Source organism: Thermobia domestica, unplaced genomic scaffold (genome assembly GCF_964235325.1).
Source record: "Thermobia domestica unplaced genomic scaffold, izTheDome1.hap1.1 HAP1_SCAFFOLD_285, whole genome shotgun sequence".
Classification (NCBI taxonomy): domain Eukaryota; kingdom Metazoa; phylum Arthropoda; class Insecta; order Zygentoma; family Lepismatidae; genus Thermobia; species Thermobia domestica.
The window spans coordinates 132145-156304 of NW_027656000.1; the positions used below are offsets into that span (position 1 = coordinate 132145).

A 24160-nucleotide genomic window follows, 5' to 3' on the forward strand; every position below is an offset into this window, starting at 1 on the left:
AATATCAATCTATCTCTAGTTATAGCCACTATCATTACATGAAAATCAATCTATCTCTAGTTATAGCCACTATCATTACATGAAAATCAATCTATCTCTAGTTATAGCCACTATCATTACATGAAAATCAATCTATCTCTAGTTATAGCCACTATCATTACATGAATATCAATCTATCTCTAGTTATAGCCACTATCATTACATGAAAATCAATCTATCTCTAGTTATAGCCACTATCATTACATGAATATCAATCTATCTCTAGTTATAGCCACTATCATTACATGAATATCAATCTATCTCTAGTTATAGCCACTATCATTACATGAAAATCAATCTATCTCTAGTTATAGCCACTATCATTACATGAATATCAATCTATCTCTAGTTATAGCCACTATCATTACATGAATATCAATCTATCTCTAGTTATAGCCACTATCATTACATGAAAATCAATCTATCTCTAGTTATAGCCACTATCATTACATGAATATCAATCTATCTCTAGTTATAGCCACTATCATTACATGAAAATCAATCTATCTCTAGTTATAGCCACTATCATTACATGAATATCAATCTATCTCTAGTTATAGCCACTATCATTACATGAATATCAATCTATCTCTAGTTATAGCCACTATCATTACATGAATATCAATCTATCTCTAGTTATAGCCACTATCATTACATGAATATCAATCTATCTCTAGTTATAGCCACTATCATTACATGAAAATCAATCTATCTCTAGTTATAGCCACTATCATTACATGAATATCAATCTATCTCTAGTTATAGCCACTACCATTACATGAATATGAATCTATCTCTAGTTATAGCCACTATCATTACATGAATATCAATCTATCTCTAGTTATAGCCACTACCATTACATGAATATGAATCTATCTCTAGTTATAGCCACTACCATTACATGAATATCAATCTATCTCTAGTTATAGCCACTACCATTACATGAATATCAATCTATCTCTAGTTATAACCACTACCATTACATGAAAATCAATCTATCTCTAGTTATAGCCACTATCATTACATGAAAATCAATCTATCTCTAGTTATAGCCACTATCATTACATGAATATCAATCTATCTCTAGTTATAGCCACTATCATTACATGAAAATCAATCTATCTCTAGTTATAGCCACTATCATTACATGAATATCAATCTATCTCTAGTTATAGCCACTATCATTACATGAATATCAATCTATCTCTAGTTATAGCCACTATCATTACATGAAAATCAATCTATCTCTAGTTATAGCCACTATCATTACATGAATATCAATCTATCTCTAGTTATAGCCACTATCATTACATGAATATCAATCTATCTCTAGTTATAGCCACTATCATTACATGAAAATCAATCTATCTCTAGTTATAGCCACTATCATTACATGAATATCAATCTATCTCTAGTTATAGCCACTATCATTACATGAATATCAATCTATCTCTAGTTATAGCCACTATCATTACATGAAAATCAATCTATCTCTAGTTATAGCCACTATCATTACATGAATATCAATCTATCTCTAGTTATAGCCACTATCATTACATGAATATCAATCTATCTCTAGTTATAGCCACTATCATTACATGAAAATCAATCTATCTCTAGTTATAGCCACTATCATTACATGAATATCAATCTATCTCTAGTTATAGCCACTATCATTACATGAATATCAATCTATCTCTAGTTATAGCCACTATCATTACATGAAAATCAATCTATCTCTAGTTATAGCCACTATCATTACATGAATATCAATCTATCTCTAGTTATAGCCACTATCATTACATGAATATCAATCTATCTCTAGTTATAGCCACTATCATTACATGAAAATCAATCTATCTCTAGTTATAGCCACTATCATTACATGAAAATCAATCTATCTCTAGTTATAGCCACTATCATTACATGAATATCAATCTATCTCTAGTTATAGCCACTATCATTACATGAATATCAATCTATCTCTAGTTATAGCCACTATCATTACATGAATATCAATCTATCTCTAGTTATAGCCACTATCATTACATGAATATCAATCTATCTCTAGTTATAGCCACTATCATTACATGAATATCAATCTATCTCTAGTTATAGCCACTATCATTACATGAAAATCAATCTATCTCTAGTTATAGCCACTATCATTACATGAATATCAATCTATCTCTAGTTATAGCCACTATCATTACATGAATATCAATCTATCTCTAGTTATAGCCACTATCATTACATGAAAATCAATCTATCTCTAGTTATAGCCACTATCATTACATGAATATCAATCTATCTCTAGTTATAGCCACTATCATTACATGAAAATCAATCTATCTCTAGTTATAGCCACTATCATTACATGAATATCAATCTATCTCTAGTTATAGCCACTATCATTACATGAATATCAATCTATCTCTAGTTATAGCCACTATCATTACATGAATATCAATCTATCTCTAGTTATAGCCACTATCATTACATGAATATCAATCTATCTCTAGTTATAGCCACTATCATTACATGAATATCAATCTATCTCTAGTTATAGCCACTATCATTACATGAAAATCAATCTATCTCTAGTTATAGCCACTATCATTACATGAATATCAATCTATCTCTAGTTATAGCCACTATCATTACATGAATATCAATCTATCTCTAGTTATAGCCACTATCATTACATGAATATCAATCTATCTCTAGTTATAGCCACTATCATTACATGAATATCAATCTATCTCTAGTTATAGCCACTATCATTACATGAATATCAATCTATCTCTAGTTATAGCCACTATCATTACATGAATATCAATCTATCTCTAGTTATAGCCACTATCATTACATGAATATCAATCTATCTCTAGTTATAGCCACTATCATTACATGAAAATCAATCTATCTCTAGTTATAGCCACTATCATTACATGAAAATCAATCTATCTCTAGTTATAGCCACTATCATTACATGAATATCAATCTATCTCTAGTTATAGCCACTATCATTACATGAATATCAATCTATCTCTAGTTATAGCCACTATCATTACATGAATATCAATCTATCTCTAGTTATAGCCACTATCATTACATGAAATCAATCTATCTCTAGTTATAGCCACTATCATTACATGAAAATCAATCTATCTCTAGTTATAGCCACTATCATTACATGAATATCAATCTATCTCTAGTTATAGCCACTACCATTACATGAATATGAATCTATCTCTAGTTATAGCCACTATCATTACATGAATATCAATCTATCTCTAGTTATAGCCACTACCATTACATGAATATGAATCTATCTCTAGTTATAGCCACTACCATTACATGAATATCAATCTATCTCTAGTTATAGCCACTATCATTACATGAAAATCAATCTATCTCTAGTTATAGCCACTATCATTACATGAAAATCAATCTATCTCTAGTTATAGCCACTATCATTACATGAATATCAATCTATCTCTAGTTATAGCCACTATCATTACATGAATATCAATCTATCTCTAGTTATAGCCACTATCATTACATGAATATCAATCTATCTCTAGTTATAGCCACTATCATTACATGAATATCAATCTATCTCTAGTTATAGCCTCTATCATTACATGAATATCAATCTATCTCTAGTTATAGCCACTATCATTACATGTATATCAATCTATCTCTAGTTATAGCCACTATCATTACATGAAAATCAATCTATCTCTAGTTATAGCCACTATCATTACATGAAAATCAATCTATCTCTAGTTATAGCCACTATCATTACATGAATATCAATCTATCTCTAGTTATAGCCACTATCATTACATGAATATCAATCTATCTCTAGTTATAGCCACTATCATTACATGAATATCAATCTATCTCTAGTTATAGCCACTATCATTACATGAATATCAATCTATCTCTAGTTATAGCCACTATCATTACATGAATATCAATCTATCTCTAGTTATAGCCACTATCATTACATGAAAATCAATCTATCTCTAGTTATAGCCACTATCATTACATGAATATCAATCTATCTCTAGTTATAGCCACTATCATTACATGAATATCAATCTATCTCTAGTTATAGCCACTATCATTACATGAATATCAATCTATCTCTAGTTATAGCCACTATCATTACATGAATATCAATCTATCTCTAGTTATAGCCACTATCATTACATGAATATCAATCTATCTCTAGTTATAGCCACTATCATTACATGAATATCAATCTATCTCTAGTTATAGCCACTATCATTACATGAATATCAATCTATCTCTAGTTATAGCCACTATCATTACATGAATATCAATCTATCTCTAGTTATAGCCACTATCATTACATGAATATCAATCTATCTCTAGTTATAGCCACTATCATTACATGAATATCAATCTATCTCTAGTTATAGCCACTATCATTACATGAAAATCAATCTATCTCTAGTTATAGCCACTATCATTACATGAATATCAATCTATCTCTAGTTATAGCCACTATCATTACATGAATATCAATCTATCTCTAGTTATAGCCACTATCATTACATGAATATCAATCTATCTCTAGTTATAGCCACTATCATTACATGAAAATCAATCTATCTCTAGTTATAGCCACTATCATTACATGAAAATCAATCTATCTCTAGTTATAGCCACTATCATTACATGAAAATCAATCTATCTCTAGTTATAGCCACTATCATTACATGAATATCAATCTATCTCTAGTTATAGCCACTATCATTACATGAATATCAATCTATCTCTAGTTATAGCCACTATCATTACATGAATATCAATCTATCTCTAGTTATAGCCACTATCATTACATGAATATCAATCTATCTCTAGTTATAGCCACTATCATTACATGAATATCAATCTATCTCTAGTTATAGCCACTATCATTACATGAAAATCAATCTATCTCTAGTTATAGCCACTATCATTACATGAATATCAATCTATCTCTAGTTATAGCCACTATCATTACATGAATATCAATCTATCTCTAGTTATAGCCACTATCATTACATGAATATCAATCTATCTCTAGTTATAGCCACTATCATTACATGAATATCAATCTATCTCTAGTTATAGCCACTATCATTACATGAATATCAATCTATCTCTAGTTATAGCCACTATCATTACATGAATATCAATCTATCTCTAGTTATAGCCACTATCATTACATGAATATCAATCTATCTCTAGTTATAGCCACTATCATTACATGAAAATCAATCTATCTCTAGTTATAGCCACTATCATTACATGAAAATCAATCTATCTCTAGTTATAGCCACTATCATTACATGAATATCAATCTATCTCTAGTTATAGCCACTATCATTACATGAATATCAATCTATCTCTAGTTATAGCCACTATCATTACATGAAAATCAATCTATCTCTAGTTATAGCCACTATCATTACATGAATATCAATCTATCTCTAGTTATAGCCACTATCATTACATGAATATCAATCTATCTCTAGTTATAGCCACTATCATTACATGAATATCAATCTATCTCTAGTTATAGCCACTACCATTACATGAATATCATTCTATCTCAACATATATTCTACATTTTTCTTCTTCTTCATAACATATTGTACACTTTTAAGCACCGTTGTCCAAACTAGCTACAATTAGAAATGAAAATAATTCACAGATGTCAGATATACAATATCGTTGTAATCTCATATAATCTAATATTGATTAAACTAAGATAGAAATATAGGAAATCTAAAAAGAACTTTCTTTTTAACATGAAATCTAGAAAAGAAACATTTGTAAATGCCAAGAATACATGTTTCATGTTTTAAGAAGAAATATGAGTGCCAATAACAGTATACATTTCATCTTGTTTTGTATATTTGAAAATTTTGCCTCATAAATCACAAACATGCTCATAATTTCCTGTATGGTCCATCTCTCCCACAATGGTAGTGGTTCATCTAACCCAAGAAAGAGAGGTAAGAAGAGTAGTTTACTTCTTGTAGTTTTTCAACACAGGAAAATTCATTGTTGCCGAAAAAACCGAAGAAATCTACGTACATCAAGAACGCTGAATATTGCTTTCAAGAAAATGTGGTTTAAAAAAAAACGCTTTGACTTACCTGAAATTAAAAAAAAAATCTCCTCTACTCAAGGAATTTGTGGAATTCTACTTCAGGAAACATAGTGTCTAGCATACATTCGCTATAGCACTACACCAATATTCACGCTGCCCTCTGGTGGATAGTTTACTACTTATGGCCTTGGTTCGTCTCACCCAAGGGGTCCATCTCTACCGAACTTACCTTATATTGTGTGTACCAACAGAAACTGGTAAAAAGCTCTCACGTACTGCAGCTGCATTTTGGGAAGTAAATCTAACAAGTGGCATTGGATACATACAACTTATGGCTCAGAGTAGTTTGAGCAGAAATCGTATATTATCCGTATGTAACTATTTTCTCTAGATAGTCAGAAAAAACAATTTATCTCCATATAGGCATTACGAATAGTTTTCTATTAACAACTCCTGGAATTCAGCAGATGTGATGAAAAGTGGGATGGTTGTATCAGTTCTTCCTGGAGAAAAGGGATAAGTAATTCAAAATTCATTATTTTTCTTACGAATTGTAATCTTTTTTTTCTTTCTTTCTTTTGCAGGATGTCCTTTGGTTATCTAAGCAATTACCTAACTTGATAGGAGTATTTCGTATCCCTGTGACCACCTTCAGTCATCTGGATTTTACATTCGCAAAACACGCCAACACTTTAGTATATGAGAAAATCTTAAGTATTATCAAAGAACATACATAAAAAAGATATCCTCATAGTTCTGTGTCATTTCAATCCATATCATGCCATGTACCTGCAACAAATCAAAACATATCAATAAAATCTCTTTGAAAAAAAATGTGTTTATTTCTTTATTATTTTTCAGGATCCTTAACTCTTAACCCGACGTGGAGTCCCACGGACTCCGAAATAAATATACTTGTGTACGTAAAAATTACTGTTTTTAAAATTTCACTTCTTTTGCTTATTTTTTTAATGCTTTATGTATGTTATAATGTATTATTACATAATTGAGTTAAAAAAAAACAAAGGATACACACTAATCAATAAATCAATTAGGCTAACACATGACCATATTACATTGGTCGCATTTTTCATAGCTACAAAGATAATTTACTGTTTCTAACACAAACCACTGTTTTTTTGTTGTTAGAAAAGGATATCAGAATACACTGAAACCGCCACATCTTTAACAAACACAATAGTTTATAAACCTGCAGGACACGAATATCACCAATGTTCCTGCACTCTACTCCTTGTCTGTTTCATCCGTAATAAAAATTCACCCGTAGCACATTTAGATTTATCAGATGAATTGTCACTGTCATTTTGTGCTATTTCTGACTTGCTTTCATGGTCACTTTGACTGACGGCCTTTTCATCACCCACATCCGAAAACAATACATGAAGCAAATCCCTACCCACATCGTTCATTATTCCTGTGACTTTCTCTGCAAATTTTGGTTCAGAATCCTTAACTGTGGACGGCAGAGACATTTTTAAAGTAGATTGTAAGCAAACAATTCAATTTCGACAGATATCACAATTTAAACCCACCTTATCAGCTGGAAACAAGAAGTCAGGTATGGCACAGAAATGTTACATAAACCCCGACATGGAGTCCCACGGACTCCGTGCAAACGCTCGACCAGCACTGAAATAAATTTTCAGCATGCCCACCGCAGAAAAGCGATGAAACTCAACTGACTAGAAGGTACTGAGAAGGGCGTTGAGCTACACAAAAAAATAAAAGGACATAGGTATTACATTACTCGCGGAGTCCGTGGGACTCCACGTCGGAGGTTAAGGGTTAAGAATTAGATACCTTCTGAATCGATATGTATTATAACAACGTCAGTGAATGTTTTAAAAGTTTCGCTTTCTTTTGCGTTCTGGAATCTGTATCGAATGGATATGACGTGAAACAACATTGAAAGACAACATTTACGAATAAGAAAAACACACTGTTTTATCAGTAAATGATAACCTTATCAATACGGAGCCCTTAAAGCAGTAAAAATTATAGTCGAAAAGATAGTGACTGACGTTTTAACAAATATAGATTCACCTGTAGCCTTTTCACCACTATATTTATTTCCTCAGGTAAGAGGTTCTTCATAGTGTGCAAAATTATACCTACTCTTGGGCCACTCTGTATACGATCTGGCAACTCTAGTCGCGAAAACATGGTTCCATAGAAGAAAATGAATACTAGAAATTTAGTTTTCGGATCAAAACATCCAATATATTTCAGGCAAAAATTTTCTTCTAGGTCTTGTATCTGGAGAACTACATATAGTGTAGCCAAACCCAAACTATCACTTAACTCAGTGTGATGTTCTTATTCCGTGAAAAATATGAAAACTTGATTTGGAGGTCGTTCAAAATTTTTGTGGTCCCTGATCCAAAAACAAATTATTGGGCAAGATCACAATCTTTTGATCAATTTCTGGAATCATTCCTAAAATTCTTGTTAGTGGATTTTAATGAAGACAGTAATCAGAGAGGAATAGCAGCTCTCCTGGCAATATTGTAAAGTGACACAGTGTATGTTACAATAATGTTACGTCAAAGCGTGTTATTTCACTTATCACAGACTCAAGAAACAGTCAACAATCTGACAGATATCGGTAAAATTAACAACAAATCATAACGAAGATCAAGGTTATTGAAATTAAATCTCCAACTTTTAATTGTTATACATTCTTGGCAACAATAATATATTGCGTGAAGTGATTGTCAGTATTGACTAAGGTTGCCAAATTCTCTCCATTTAAGTTGACTATCCTGATTTTTTGTTAGATCAGTTTCCCTAATTACACCTAAAGAGAGATGCCAAATTATCCAAAATACCTACAAAATACGTGACCAAACCTAGGGGAAAAGCTTCTTATAGTTTGCTGAAATTTTGATTACGTACTCTTAGGAACGTAGAATTCTTTATAATTTGTCTATCTAAAACACCTGCATCACCTGTGATAATGTTTATCATAGGGTATGATAAGTTATCAAATAGATAGTTGTCCAGCAAGAGCTCTAAGTGAATACATTTGGTTATTCCTTTTTTTTAAAAAAAAAAAAAAGTCTCTCAAGGTCAACTTTATAGACGTGAAACAGGTGGGAATGTTTAGTCACGCATGGAACAATGTGACCAGGTCATTCGAACTAATCTTGTGATATTTCAATTGTGCTACTTGAAATGAAATGGACAACTGATTTTTTTTTTTTTTTTTTTTTTTTAATAATACGTATATTACTACGTCAAATCCTTTTGTGTAAGTCTCTCGCACACAAATTCTTTGCGTGTCCTGATAAAACACAGAAATATTTTTTTTCACAAATTCATTCAATAGTCTCACAGTGACGTGTCCAAAATTTTATTCAAAAAAGAAAAAGTAATTTATCTTCCTGTAATTATTAGGATATTAGGAGGTTTTCGGATTTCTGCGCACTGCAACGCAGATTTAAAACTATAGAAGCACTGCGTCTTCTTCTGAACTGTCGCCAGTTTGTAACCAACTGACTGTTCGTTGTTCTTGAAACGTTATTGTCACTATGATACTAATTCCAAAACGTTAAATGATCACTTTTATTTTAAGTTATTTTATACCGTTGAGGTTCTTCGTTTCCATGTAAGATTCTTTCAAGTCAAACGATACTTCAAAAGTATTGTAATGTAGTGAAAAGTGTACATTGTATCATCCCTTCAAACTAGGAAAAAAAAAAAATATTGGTTTGAAAATAATTGAAATGTTCGATTTTACTTCTGGTGGGAAATCCCTCTCCGTAAGGTAACCAATGGATGCACCGAGATCATGCATACACCGTCATAAAACACCATATATGTTAAGAGAACAAGCAGCGATGCTTGATCAATCAGAAGACAGTGTGTTGTTGAATAGGGTCATGTGAAAGTGCATCAAGGAGAATGCAAAATTGCGAGTGATTTCCCTTTTACGAGATCAAACTAATAAGGAAACATTCCGATTTGGTTAATTCAATTGCTGAAAATGATTGCTAGCACTGGATTCAGCACCAAAAGAAACACAGAAAAAAGGGTATTTATTGCAGACCGTATACGGGGTAGGAGACAAATAAGGGCAAAGTGCGAAGATAGAACGTAGAAAATGTCTAGAAATGCCATGTTGTGGGACCTTCCTGTGTCAGTTGCAGCTAGTGACCTGGCAATAATGGCAGAATAGCTACGATGATGATGATGATGATGATGACCCGAATATGTTAAATTGCGATATGTGTTGATCACTTTGGGAGAGCAATCATTACTGTCGATGATTATTTTTGAATGAAATTCGTCATCTCTTTCTTTCAGGTCATTCTGTAGGCCTAATTATGATCACGACAGAGAGAAAATGCCGCATTGCTTGGATTTGGTGATATTAGATCCTGCAATAATTAACTAAATTGCTAGCGTATCAGCCCTTAGGGCCCAGAACCTCTGCAGTGTTTTTTTGCATAAGACCTTATGTATAAAATTGTAATGGTTTTTTTTTTTTTTTTTTTTTTTTGGATCTTCTATTTCGGGTAATAGTTAATGCAAAGAATTAGTGTTGAAAACTCTGATTACTGTACTATTATTATTATTATTAATAATAATAATAATAATAATAATAATAATAATAATAATAATAATAATAATAATAATAATAATAATAATAATAATAATAATAATAATAATAATAATAATAAAGTAAGCTGTTTTGTTCTTATAGAAATTATCAAACAAACTTTCACTTTTAACTAGGTACTACTTCACCTTCAATTCCGGCTCATAATTCAAAACTAAAATAATATAACTCAACTGACACAAAGATCCACTTCAGATTGGAAGAAAGTGAGATAGTTCTAACACTAATTTTGATTACAAAGTTTACAGGTGCTTCAGTGATAAATGTCTGCAATGTCATCATTCTAAGAACTTGTGTATCTGCAACATACAAATGCTTTCTGACTTGTTTTGTGTTTGAAAAACAGGGTAAACCATTGACAAAAATTCATTTAAAATGTTTTATCTACCAATTACGAAAACTATGAAATTATCATGGTGAGAAGAGAGGTTATGTAAATCAAATGTTTAAAGAGTTCTACATAATTCTCAATATACAAATTGCATCTTTTAAAGACAGAACATGATATTACCAGGACCGGCCCTAGGGGATTTACCGCCCCGTGCAATGGCATTATTTTCTGCCCCTTCTTTCTCCAGAAAGAACAAATCTTAAAAGGCACGATCTACCCCATCATAAACAACGAAGGGAAGGAAAAGTGCACTCGTACTCAGAAAGGCCTTAACATTACAAATACACTATCGTTGTGTCTGTTTTTTTCTCTTTAAATAATAATCTATTATGTTAGTGAAAAATAAAGTAAACACGGCTGCAGAGAAACATGGTAATCTCCTTTGTATAGAATTCAATATCGAGCTTCAATTTCAATATACCAGTTTGCAATTCCAGTGCAACTAGCTCTTTTATCTTTATTTCTTAATTTTCCTTCTACATCTGTTAAATTTATTTTAACACTTGTTTCCATCATTAATGATAAAAGTACTTGTTTGTGACAAAGACAAGACTAGTTTTCATATCAAAACTGTGATAACTAACTAAATGGAACAAGTGTTCGCTGCTGTTCAAGAATTGAGTTCTTATATTTGACAATAATCAAAGAATTCATGCTGGGATTTGTTTGACCATTTGCTTTAGCATTGTCCATGTGACCTTAAACTAATGCGACCTAAACATGATTTATAAAATGTATTATTCAAACACAAGGTCAACTTAGTAAATTTGACCACCATCATCATGAAGTCTGTTTCCAATAAGAAATATTGATTTTAAATAATATAGTTATGACAGATTTTGCCTCCCCTCGAAACTTGCCGTTCCGTGCAAATGCACGTATAGTAGAGCCGACCCTGTATATTACTAATGTTGTTAGATTATAATTTATCAAACTCAGAAGTAATATGCTCCTCTAAATGCTTTAGATCGGTAACTTATGGATAGTTTGTCGAGATGGAGATACAGTGTTTGGAAAACGCTACAGATATAACTCAATAACATTTTGAATAATTGTGGTCAAGTTATCGCCACTTTTGAAGTACGAACCGACATTGATTCTTTGATAACTTCCTATTCGTTGTAAATTTACTTAATTACAAACGTAACCAGGTTTAAATTCTTTATAAAATCACTTCTTTTCGTGAGTTATACATGAACCTATATTGTCACGAACCACATCATAATGTATAATTTACGTCAATCAGTCAGTACTACTCTAATCAGTTGAGAACTGAATAACTGCTAATATCAAGCGACGTATGGACCCCGCTGTATTTCGTGCAGAAAATGTAAAGAAATCAAAGTTTGTATTGTAGTTTACCTAACAAAACTGTATTAAACGTTTGAAACTTCCCTTTTCATTTCTGGTGTTCCTCAGTTACTTTTCCCCACTAATTAAACTGACTAGAATTATAAAATTGCAAAAACAGGACGCAAATCTGAGGATGAAAGGGTAAACCTCTGAATCCCATATTGCATTTTGGGCGCTGCAGTGTTTTTAAGGTACAATCAGGGCCGGATTAAGAGAGGGGCTTACGGGGATATAGCCGCAGGACTTCAAGTGGATAAGGGCCTCCAATCTGATCAAAATCTCAACTGGCTATCTAAAAAGAATCATGAAGATACAACCATCATCATAAAATAAAATATGATCAAAAATATGAAACATATTCCCTTAACTTACCTACTGTACTTTCACAGAAATGTATTGGGTGAAGTCAAAAGGGCTCACATATTTTATCTAGCCCCTGGCCTTCAGATGTGTTAATCCAGCCCTGTGTACAATATACACAAGTTAAACATTTTGTTACCTACACATATGACTACAAGTTTTTCTTTCTTATCTTGAGTTTTTTTTTTAAATGATCTGTTGATAAAGAGGTAATAATTTGAGCTGTTTTCCGAGATAATGACTTGAAACCTAACAATTTTATCTGAACACCCTCAGCAGTGTTTCTTCCAGACGTGTTTCTGGAGACAGTGCCTTCCCGGAGGAGACCAAAATAATACATCTATAATATAATAATAAATAGAATAGTACGAACAGTAATACTAAGTGTGCCCCCCCGAAACAATTTTTTCTGAAAGAAACACTGACCCTCAGGAGGGAAGAAATATCTCACCAGTAACGGGAATATTTTAATGTTCTTATGATTTGAAGCATCAGCCATATTAGAAACAACTAGATTTCTGTAAATGAAGCTGTACTTTGGAAGTGCAAATGGAGTCTGCTTTTGTAAATTTTGGCTCGAAAACAAACTGCGCAAGTTTCGAACTACAATGTAAAGATCTGAAAGATTATGCTGCAATGTTTGTATGCAAATGCACCTTCTGCAGCTGATCATTTAAAATTCGACTAACAATTACGAAACGCTGTGATCATTTTTTTACTTCAAAACGGGACATTTAGGCGTCCTATTTGAGAATCAGAAGAAAACGGGACAATGATTAGGAAAAAGAGACTGTCCCTGTTAAACCGGGGCATCTGGTCAACATAGCACTATCTGAGGAAAAAGATCACTTTTTTTATCTTTTCCTGATAATAATAAACCGGATTCTAATTAAGATAAGAAACATAGTTTTGATATCATACTTTGTATAAATATATGTGAACATGCATTCAGACGCATTGTGAAATGTTGAAACTGTAGTTGTCCACATAAAGATTAAGGGCTAGCTTCTAGGGGGAACTGGCTCACATTGCTGATTAAAAGGATCCTTCGATCTCTAAGCAGGTAGGATACTAATTCAAAATTATACAGTTGTTTCAAAAGATAATATAAGGTTTTTTTATATTAACATTTTTAATTGAATTAGTGCCATATGATCGTCTCTTGGTATCAGCGCCGGATTTCCGACTAGGCAAACAAGACCGTGGAACATAGAGGGGTCGCAAAAGAAAGACAAAATAACAATATTTGGAACAATTTAATTAGTGGACAGTTCAGGCGAGCAGAGTAGTTGTGGGCAAACTACTCGCCCAAATGAATATTCATGAGTGTGTACTTTTTTGACATTTTAGCACTTGGTAATGCACGTTTTAAAAAAAATGGATACACCCTTTTACGCATACTAATGACACATAATGTATGCAGGTGCATCCGGAGGTAACATGACATATAATAAATGTTTCCGGTGAAAAGAAATGTTAATTGGACAAGCAGAATACAGAAAAGACCTTTTCGGAAATAAAATATGCAGATCACACACGTAGAACAAGGTAATTCATTAATATTCAGCACATGTAACGCGACAGCTGCTGCTGGAGAACATTCTAGAAATTTGGATCGTTGGTATGAGTGAAAGAAAGTACTAGAAACTTCGAGATCTTTTTTAAATTTATTATTGTTGGAATAGGGGAAAGAACACACTCGAAACTTCTAGAAAGATTGAAGGGCATATAAATACTGATGCATTTGCATGATGTGTACATTTAGAAAGAAGACAGCAGGAGCATCAAGTGTTAACTTTGCGAAGAAGATATTTTACTACTAGGAGAGATTGGAAGATTGGTAAGTACTAACATTGTAGTTTTCTTGTATTATACTTGTTTACTTTTATATGGGAAAGGGACATATTGTAATTGTTGGAAGTATAAGGGGACGGAACTGTTTTGTTTTATCGGAAAATTGATTGCGGAATTTCCGGCATTGAAAAATGATATGACTCGGTGTACTTTTATGGAATTATAACTTGTCTAAGATATAGTATAATGTAATATGTAGGGAATCAACATTCATGATTGCACCGGGAATCGAATGAGTATTCTCCCAGGTGGAGAACCGTACGCTAAATTTTATGCTTGCAGTGTGAACTTATTACTTATATGTAGCTATGAATTGTGTATGACACAACAGGTATATACAAATTATATTGTACAGAAAGTTAGCAGAATGTGCTCCCGGGAATCGAACCAGTGCTATTCTACGTGGAGAACCGCACACTTGCTTGCATTGTAGACTTTTCTCAGTTATAAATGGTATATTTTACAAACTTATATTGGATAGGTAGTTAATAGAATCTGCATCGCGAATTGAACCATGGCTCTCTTACATGCAAAGCCAATATGGTTGAGCGTTAGTGTTACATTGAATATCATATTTTGTAATTTGAAAAGTCGTAATACGGTAACTAAGTACACTTTTTTTCTTTTTTGTTTTAGGTGCTGAAGCAAATAAGTGATAGAAACGAGAAAAGCAGAGAGCACGAAAGACGTGGATTTCAATTGGATTATCACTTAAACAGAGATAAACTAATATTCGGTAAGTATTATTATTATTATTATTATTATTATTATTATTATTATTATTATTATTATTATTATTATTATTATTTTCAAAATTTTGTTTGTTTTCAGGTTTTTAGTCATTGTATACATATATTGATTGCACTTTTTTTGTCTTGTATTTTACAGAAAAATGGAGTTTTACTTTGAGGAATTTAACGTGATTGATGAAACCATTTTCCAGGGAAGACTGAGAGGCTTGGATAGTGCTGAACGTGTTTTACAGGCTTGGCAACAAGTAGTGGACCTGCAAGCAGCAGGGTATGTTGGATCGTCTGAAATTGTAAGTGATCTACTATCGCTTTTGTACCTATATTATAAAAATAATCAATATATCATTCTGAATAATGTTCGCTCAGCAGCGGATATTATAGAGCTTTTTGACCACGGATTTTTCCGTGAAGATCGACTGTATGATGCGGCATTTATGTCATATTTAAATTATATGGCTTCTGAGAAGGGGCAGTTAGAGCGAGTGAGTGACAAAAGTGTATCCGCGTTCTTTTCATTTACGGGAAATCGAGAAAATGTTCAATCAGAACATAATGATGATGATGATGATGACTCATTACATATTGATTGGGCACTATTAAATGAAATTAATTTGGATGAACCAGTAGAAATTCAAAATTCCGAAACTGACTTTACAGAGATGTTGTGGCAAAAATTACAAGAAATTGAGGAAGAAAATGCGCGTGTTGATCGTCTGAATAATGCACATTATTCAGAAGATATGCGACCCACAACTTCTCAGCACCCTCCATTGCGAGGATATGGAGGGAATGAAAGAGAGTGTAATATGTTTGAAATTGTGGGGAGAAATGTGAGAGAGTACCCGCGTTTCAATATGAAAGGGGTGGAAATTATTGTAAAACCAACGGTGCAACATATAATTACAAATCCCATGGATTATATTACATCCATGATGGATTATGCGCTTTCTACCGTTCTGAGGGATACACGGCCCCACGATTTTGTTGGTTTAAGAATAAATTCCGACCGAGATCTTCTGAATAAAGAAGTGTTTGTTCCATGGAGAAAACGTCAAAATTTGAATACCGATGTGGTTCTTAGAACGGTGGAGAACGTACTAAATAGCAATGAATCATTTCTTTTAGGAAATCAATTAGAATTCCGGTTTGACATCGTTGATGGATTACACGGACAGGGTATATCTAAACGCGCAGCGGTAAGAAAATATGCAGAAATGAGTATGTTTTTCAAGGATCATGTGGTGGCCACAAAGGCTAGCGATTTTCTTTGTCTGCCAAAATCCATAGTATATTGGATTACGAAACATGAACAAAGTAAGGATGCACTATACAATATGACCTTGCCTACGAAGAAAACATGGGTTAATAAAGCACAACAATTGTGTAACGATGCGAAAATGTACGTTGAACGGAAACAGGGATTTGATTTAGAAGATGTAGTTGCTTTTCAAAATTATTTAGTGAAAAAGAATTATCAAATTGTAGTATATGAATTACCGGAAAATTCCAGAACACCTGTGGTACGCTACCCAGGAATAAATGCTGAGAAAAAGATATTTATTCTGTATCAAAGAGGGGATACTGTGGGCCATTTCCAGCCCATTAAGAATATTACTTCGTTTATGGGTAAGAGAAATTTCTGCTTTTCGTGCTTGGAAGGATTTAGATCAGATCGTAGTGCTCACCAATGTCAGATGAGATGTTCGTACTGTGAACATTTTCATAGTAAAGAAACTAACGCGAAATTGGTACATTGTACACAATGTAATAGAAACTTTCCTGAAGGCATTTGCTTTAATAACCATTTAACACTAAATAAAGTAAAGAAATCCACATGTAATTACGTAAAATTGTGTAACGCATGTGGTGTAATTTATGATGTGAGAAAAAGAAAATCAGCTCATGTATGCGGCGACTACTATTGTAGTCTTTGTAAAGTGCACGTAACTGTTGGCCATCGATGTTTCGTTCAAAAGTGTAAACTAAAACGCACTGAACGGTTTTTGTATATTATATTTGATGTGGAAACCATGCTATTAGCACCAAATGAGAAAGGTGAACGGGAGCATGCCGTAAATTTATGTTGTTGTTTGAATGTATGTTTCCACTGTATAAATACTGGAGTAGATAGTTTGTGTTTCAAGTGCGGAGATAAAATATCCGGGAACCGTATGTTTTCTTTCACAACCATGGAGGCGTTTATTGAACATGTGCTTATGGAAAGACCAGAGTATCAGATTATTGTGGCACTTGCTCACAATAATTCGCGATATGATGGTCTATTTTGTGTGCGGACACTTATTGAGAAACAAAAAATAACTCCACATGTTCTTATGCACGGTCAAAAGATATTTCAAATTAGTATTAGTAATCGTTTTTATTTTCGGGACACTTTTCTTTATCTTGGTGTAAAATTATCCAAATTACCGAAAACCTTAGGATTGAATGTGGAATTGAGAAAAGGAGATTTTCCATACCTCTTTAATACAGAGGAACATCAAAATTATGTTGGAGAATGGCCGGCATTGCATTATTATGACCCAGACTCACGTAGTACGGCAGACCGGGCAGAACTTATGCTGTGGCATGAAGAGCGAGTACGGAATGGTGATATTTTTGATTTTCAGAAAGAATTGATGGAGTACTGCCGGAACGATGTGCGTATATTGGCGGAGGCAGTAATTAAATTTACCTCCATGATTGAAGAGAAAACAAATGGTATTCAATGTTTTATTTCCAGCACAACGATCGCTAGTCTAGCAATGTTGACGTACCGGTGTCATCACCTGATTGAAAACACAATTCCAGTTATTCCTCCAAACGGGTTCCAACTTACTCAACAACAGAGTATTAAAGCATTAAAATGGTTGAAGTATATGGAACATGTAACAAAGAGATCTATTGTTACTTCGAATAATGCGTTGGAGGAACGGTTTGGCAGATATAAAGTCGATGGTTTTGACGCTAAAACAAACACTATATATCAGTTCATGGGATGTTACTGGCATTCCTGTAAAAGCTGTTATAAAGATAATAGAAATAGCATTTTATGCAAAGAAAATGGTGCGTACAACACTTTTGAAAAGAGATACGAACAAACAGTGCACTGCCGCAACTATTTGAAAAAATTAGGTTATAATTTAATAGAAATTTGGGAATGTGAATGGGATGCAATGGTAAAACGTGATAAACATATACAGAAGATCCTCGAACAACGGTGCAAACATATTCGTGATCCTCTCATTCCGAAATCTGCCTATCAAGGAGGTAGAACAGAAAATTTTAAGTTATATGTAGACTGTGCAGAGGACGAATACGTAGTTTACGTAGATGTCACTTCGCTTTATCCCGCAACAATGTGTAAACGAGGCATGCCTGTGAATGTACCTAAAGTACACAATGGCCCCAATTTCCCCAATGTGCGAAACATTCATGGACTTGTAAAATGCAGTGTTCTTCCACCCTCCGATTTATATTTTCCAATCCTCCCGTATGTTACGGGAGGAAGATTAATCTTTGGATTGTGTAAATCGTGCATGGATGAACAAAATGATGATGAATGTACGCACATAGATCTTGAACGTATCATTACAGGTACGTTTTGTACCCCCGAACTGCACAAAGCATTAGACAATGGGTATGAGCTAATTGAAATTCATGAAATATGGGAGTTTGATTTATTAGTCCCGGAAAAAGATGTTTGTGAAGGATTATTTGGGTCATATGTGAAATCCTTTTTACAAATGAAACAAGAAGCTTCAGGCTTTCCTGCAGAATGCACTACAAAAGAAGAGCAGGAAAAGTACATTCAAGAATATTTCAGGCATGAGGGGATACAGTTAAATTATGAGAACATAGAATATAATCCAGGCCTGCGCAGTACAGCGAAACTGTTTTTGAATTCGCTGTACGGGAAATGGGGACAAAGAACAGACCTTTCACAGTGCACAATGGTTGATACAGCAGAAGATTTTTTAAAAATTTTAACAGATCCTAAATATGAAATTCAAGCTGTAACACCAGTTGGTGAAACTCATTTAATTGTTCAATATAAAGACTGTGAGAGTGAAAATATCCCATTAGCATTTTCAAATGTTGTGCTGGCAGCATTTATAACCTCATGGGCACGACTGTGGCTGTATGATCTACTAACAAGTGTTGGAGAACAGAATGTAATCTATTGCGATACGGACAGTATCATGTTTATACAAAGAAAAGATGAGCAACTCCCATTAAAATTAAGTTCGTATTTGGGTGGGTTAACAAATGAAGTTCCCGAAGGTTGGGAAATACGTAAAGTAATAGCATTAGGTGCAAAGAATTACGCCTACGCTTTACGCAATGCTAGTGGGGAAATGAAATATGTCTATAAAATACGTGGAATAACATTAAATCACAGAACAAGTGATAAAATTAATTTTGATAGTTTTTATGATTTAGTGACGGGGAATCGGGAGGCAACTGTAATCGAAATGCCATCCAAAATTGTTCGGAAACCAGATTTGCGCATCTTTTCTCGAAGAGAACTAAAGACACATCAAATGGTGACCAGTAAACGCAGACGAATAGACGCTGACATTGTGACTGACGTACCAAAAAGTGTTACTGTTCCGTATGGCTATAGATCTCATAAATGATTGGCCAGAGACTCGTTTTTTGGGGAATAAAAAGCAGAGTTTCTATCACATTGTGTCATTTGCAACGAAGATGTTACGTTTTAAACATCCGTGCACTATTCTCATAGCCGGCCCTTCCCGTGCTGGTAAAACTCACTTTGTGAATCGATTAATCAAAGAAAGAAATGATATGTTTAATGTTTCCTTTAAAGAAATTGTATGGTGTTATGGCGCAGTTATACCAAACTTGGACGTTGATGCAAAAATACGTTTTCTGGAAGGAATCCCCGATATAAATACTTTTGATATAAGTGAAAATTCATTACTCATATTAGATGATTTAATGTCAGAAACAAATGATGATGTGGCCAAATTATTTACCAAGTACGCTCACCACAAGAAATTAACCGTAATATTTATTGTTCAAAATTTATTTCCAAAAAACCGGCATGCTCGAGATATTAGTTTAAATGCACATTATATAGTGGTATTTAAGAATCCACGTGATAAGTTACAAATTGAATATTTAGCAAGACAAATTATGCCTCGTGAAAGCAAACAACTCGTAAATGTCTTTGAGGAAATTACACAAAAACCACACACGTATTTATTGTTTGATCTTACACAACAAACACATGATGCCCTACGACTGAGAACAAATATATTTCCCGGAGAAATAATGCATGTGTACAGTAGTGTTAAAAACGCGGCCACACCGTTTTATGTTTAGTTGGCATCAAGATGTTGAAGGTAAAACATCATTATAATACGCTCTGCACGCTTGCGAAATGCAAGCCATCCGATCGGAAAGTTATTCTTCAAAACGCACCGGGTGATTTGATTCGTACCATATCACAAGTAGCAAAAAATACTATAAAAGGAAATATCCCCATATCATTAATTCAGAAGCAAAGGCTCCGTAGACATAAGAAGATCTTACGTGCTCTCTCCTCAAAACTTTCTCTTAAAAAGAAAAAGAAATTATTACTACAGAAAGGTGGTGCATTACTTCCATTAATTCTCGGGCCACTCATTGGTGCCTTAGCCTCAACAATTTTTGGAAGATAACATGTCGGAATTACGTAAAATGCTATTAGTTCCAGAAAATGCACTTCATAGAATACAATCTAATTTAAAGACGCATGAAGCACATCAATCAAGACTAGATAAAGATATGAGCGAAATCTTACATCGTACAGATTTGAGTAGAGAACAAAAATGGAAATTGTATCAGCAAGTATTACATCAATATTTACATTATAAATCGAGTCCCACACCGGAAAATCCTATTGCCTTACCCATTGTTGACTCAGAAAATGCAAGTAGTCGTACAGATAGTGGTATTTTAACTCTTGTACCCGATATATTACAATCAGTACCAAAAACACTTCGAAGGAAAACGGATTTATTACTTAAACAACTCATTAATTCACAGAAAATCTCGTGGGATCAAACAGGTACAGTAGCTATCGATGGAAATATCATTCCCGGTTCCAATATTATCGATTTAGTAAATGATGTCGTTCGTACACGAAAATATTCAACACAACCAGTAGGATTACAACCATTTAAAACGTTATTGGATGATATTAATGTTCCTCGGGAATTTATTAGTTCACGTACACCAGGACCGCCTTCACCTGCTTTTACAACCCCGAAAGTGACTGGCAGTAAAATTAGAAAACGGCATTCTTCTTCGACTGCAGTATCTCCCGCAATTGCAGCTAACGTATTTCGGTATTGGAAAGAATATAAAATGTAAATAAGAAATGACAAAATTATCAAAAATATATTACAAGTATTCAGATCCTGCATCTTTATCCAGTGTTAGTACATTAGAACGTAAAACAAAATTATCCCGAGAGAAAATTAAAAAATGGTTAGCATCACAAGATGCATATACAATGCACGCTCCAATACGAAAAACATTTCCACGGAAACAATATTATGTTAGTGGTCCTAATGAAACATTACAATGCGATTTGGCGGACATGCAAAATATTGCAAAGTATAATGACGGATATCGCTATATTTTATGTGCAATTGACATTTTTTCGCGGTACTTGTATTGCATTCCTGTGAAAACAAAGAAAGGGCCTGAAATGGCTAATGCAATAACTTCAATTTTAAATCAAGTGCCATTACTGGTTCACGTTCAAACTGATTTAGGGTCAGAATTTTATAATCGCCATGTAAAGAAAGTGTTTAAAGATTTTGGGATTAATCATTATAGTGTACATTCGGAAATGAAATGTGCGTTAGTAGAAAGAGTAATTCGTACCATTAAAAGTAAAATATATCGTTATTTTACTGCAGAAAATACGTATCGGTACATTGATGTCTTGGATCAAATTGTACACAATTATAATCATAGTTATCATTCAACTATTAAAATGGCACCCGCAGAAGTAAATGATTCAAATATCAATCAAGTGTGGAATACGCTGTACGGAAAGACTGTACATAAGAAGAAATTAACTTGTAAATTTCAAGCAGGAGATTATGTTCGTATTACTAAATATAAACATAAGCTTGAAAAAGGATATTTGCCCAATTGGTCTCGAGAAATATTTCTCGTTGATAAATGTATAAAATCAAATCCTGTAACTTATAAATTAAAAGACTGGAATGGTGATGAAATTAAAGGAATATTTTATGCTGAAGAATTACAAAAAATATTTCTAAGCTCAAACAAAACCTATTTAATTGAAAAAGTTCTTCAACGTAAGAAGGGGTGGGTTTTCGTAAAATGGTTAGGCTACCCAGAAAGTATGAATTCGTGGATTCGAGTATCTAGTATTCAGTCTGCATAATGAATTCGTCATTGAAACACGGTTTTTACGTGACGTTACCTTCCAATGCAAGTAGTACACTTTTTGATAATACAACATCCTCATTTCGAGTAAAACTTGCAAGGGCCATAGATTTAACGGACGGAGAGTGGGTTGTGGGCTTAACACAAATTAATATACCGTGGAGTTTTTATAATGTTGGTCCGGGTGAACAAATTACAATCGATACATTTATTGATGGTGAATATATTCGATATCCTGTTAAAGTAACGGAGGGATATTATGCATCCATTAAAGCCATCTTAAATCTAATTCCCGAGAAAGTACGTATAATAAAATATAATTATTTTAAGAATCAAGTGTATATTCAACATTCCTTCCGGTCACGTGATCGGTGTATTCTAGACATAACAAAAGGTTTACAACATATACTCGGTTTTATGAATGAAAATTCAAATTTTTATAATTCAGTGGTGTATATAAAAGATCATCATAGGGAACAATTTTTGGCTCCTCAGGGAAAATATCCCTGTAACCTTGATTATAATATTCCAACAGAAGTTAACGTATGTGTGGATATTGTAAAACAACAAGAAGAAATTGGACCTTTACTTCGTAAAATTAGTATATTTTACGAGCGGTATGGACGAATCAAAAATATTTTATTTCATAACCCGCAGTACGTGAAAGTTGAAAAGAAATATTTTGATACGATAGAAGTAAACTTAAAAGATGAACTCGGTATAAACTTACCATTTCGTTTTGGAACTTCGAACTTGACACTTCACTTTAAACGAAAATGATTTCTGAAAGCATTGAAGACAGCTTCTACATTACACTGGTTTCAAATGCAAGTACAGATGTTTATCCTAAAAATAGTCCAACTCATTTCATTAATAATTTGAAAAATACTGTACGTTTAACAGATACGGATTGGTGTGTCGGATTAAGTGAAATACATATTCCTTTAACGTGTCATAATGTCACCGAAGATGAAAATATCGTTTGGTACAAATTACAAGGTCATGAAATTATGAAAAGTAAAATTACTCCTGGATATTATGCAAACATTGAACACATACTGGAAGAATTAAATAAAGTTTCAGAATTTATACGATTTAACGCTTCCAATATTATTCATGTTACTTCTGAACCAAACGTTGAATTTATAACACTTTCACCTACTTTGGCTATACAACTAGGTTTTCATGAAAAAAATGACCTC

General features: G+C 33.2%; 2 protein-coding genes across 2 annotated transcripts in view; both read left to right on the top strand.

Moving 5' to 3' along the window:
* Window positions 1-6962, top strand: part of LOC145676676 (lipase 3-like) — a 38344-nt gene extending 31382 nt beyond the window's left edge. The window contains exon 7 of the mRNA XM_081747520.1: window positions 6760-6962. Coding sequence (XP_081603646.1) covers window positions 6760-6912 — 153 coding nt within the window. The 3' untranslated portion in view covers window positions 6913-6962. The remainder of the gene's footprint in view (window positions 1-6759) is intronic.
* A 6896-nt stretch (window positions 6963-13858) lies between these two features.
* The window catches only part of LOC145676675 (lipase 3-like), a 70263-nt gene continuing 59961 nt past the window's right edge, over window positions 13859-24160 (top strand). The window contains exon 1 of the mRNA XM_081747519.1: window positions 13859-13984. The gene's annotated coding sequence lies outside the window, so the exon portion shown is untranslated. The remainder of the gene's footprint in view (window positions 13985-24160) is intronic.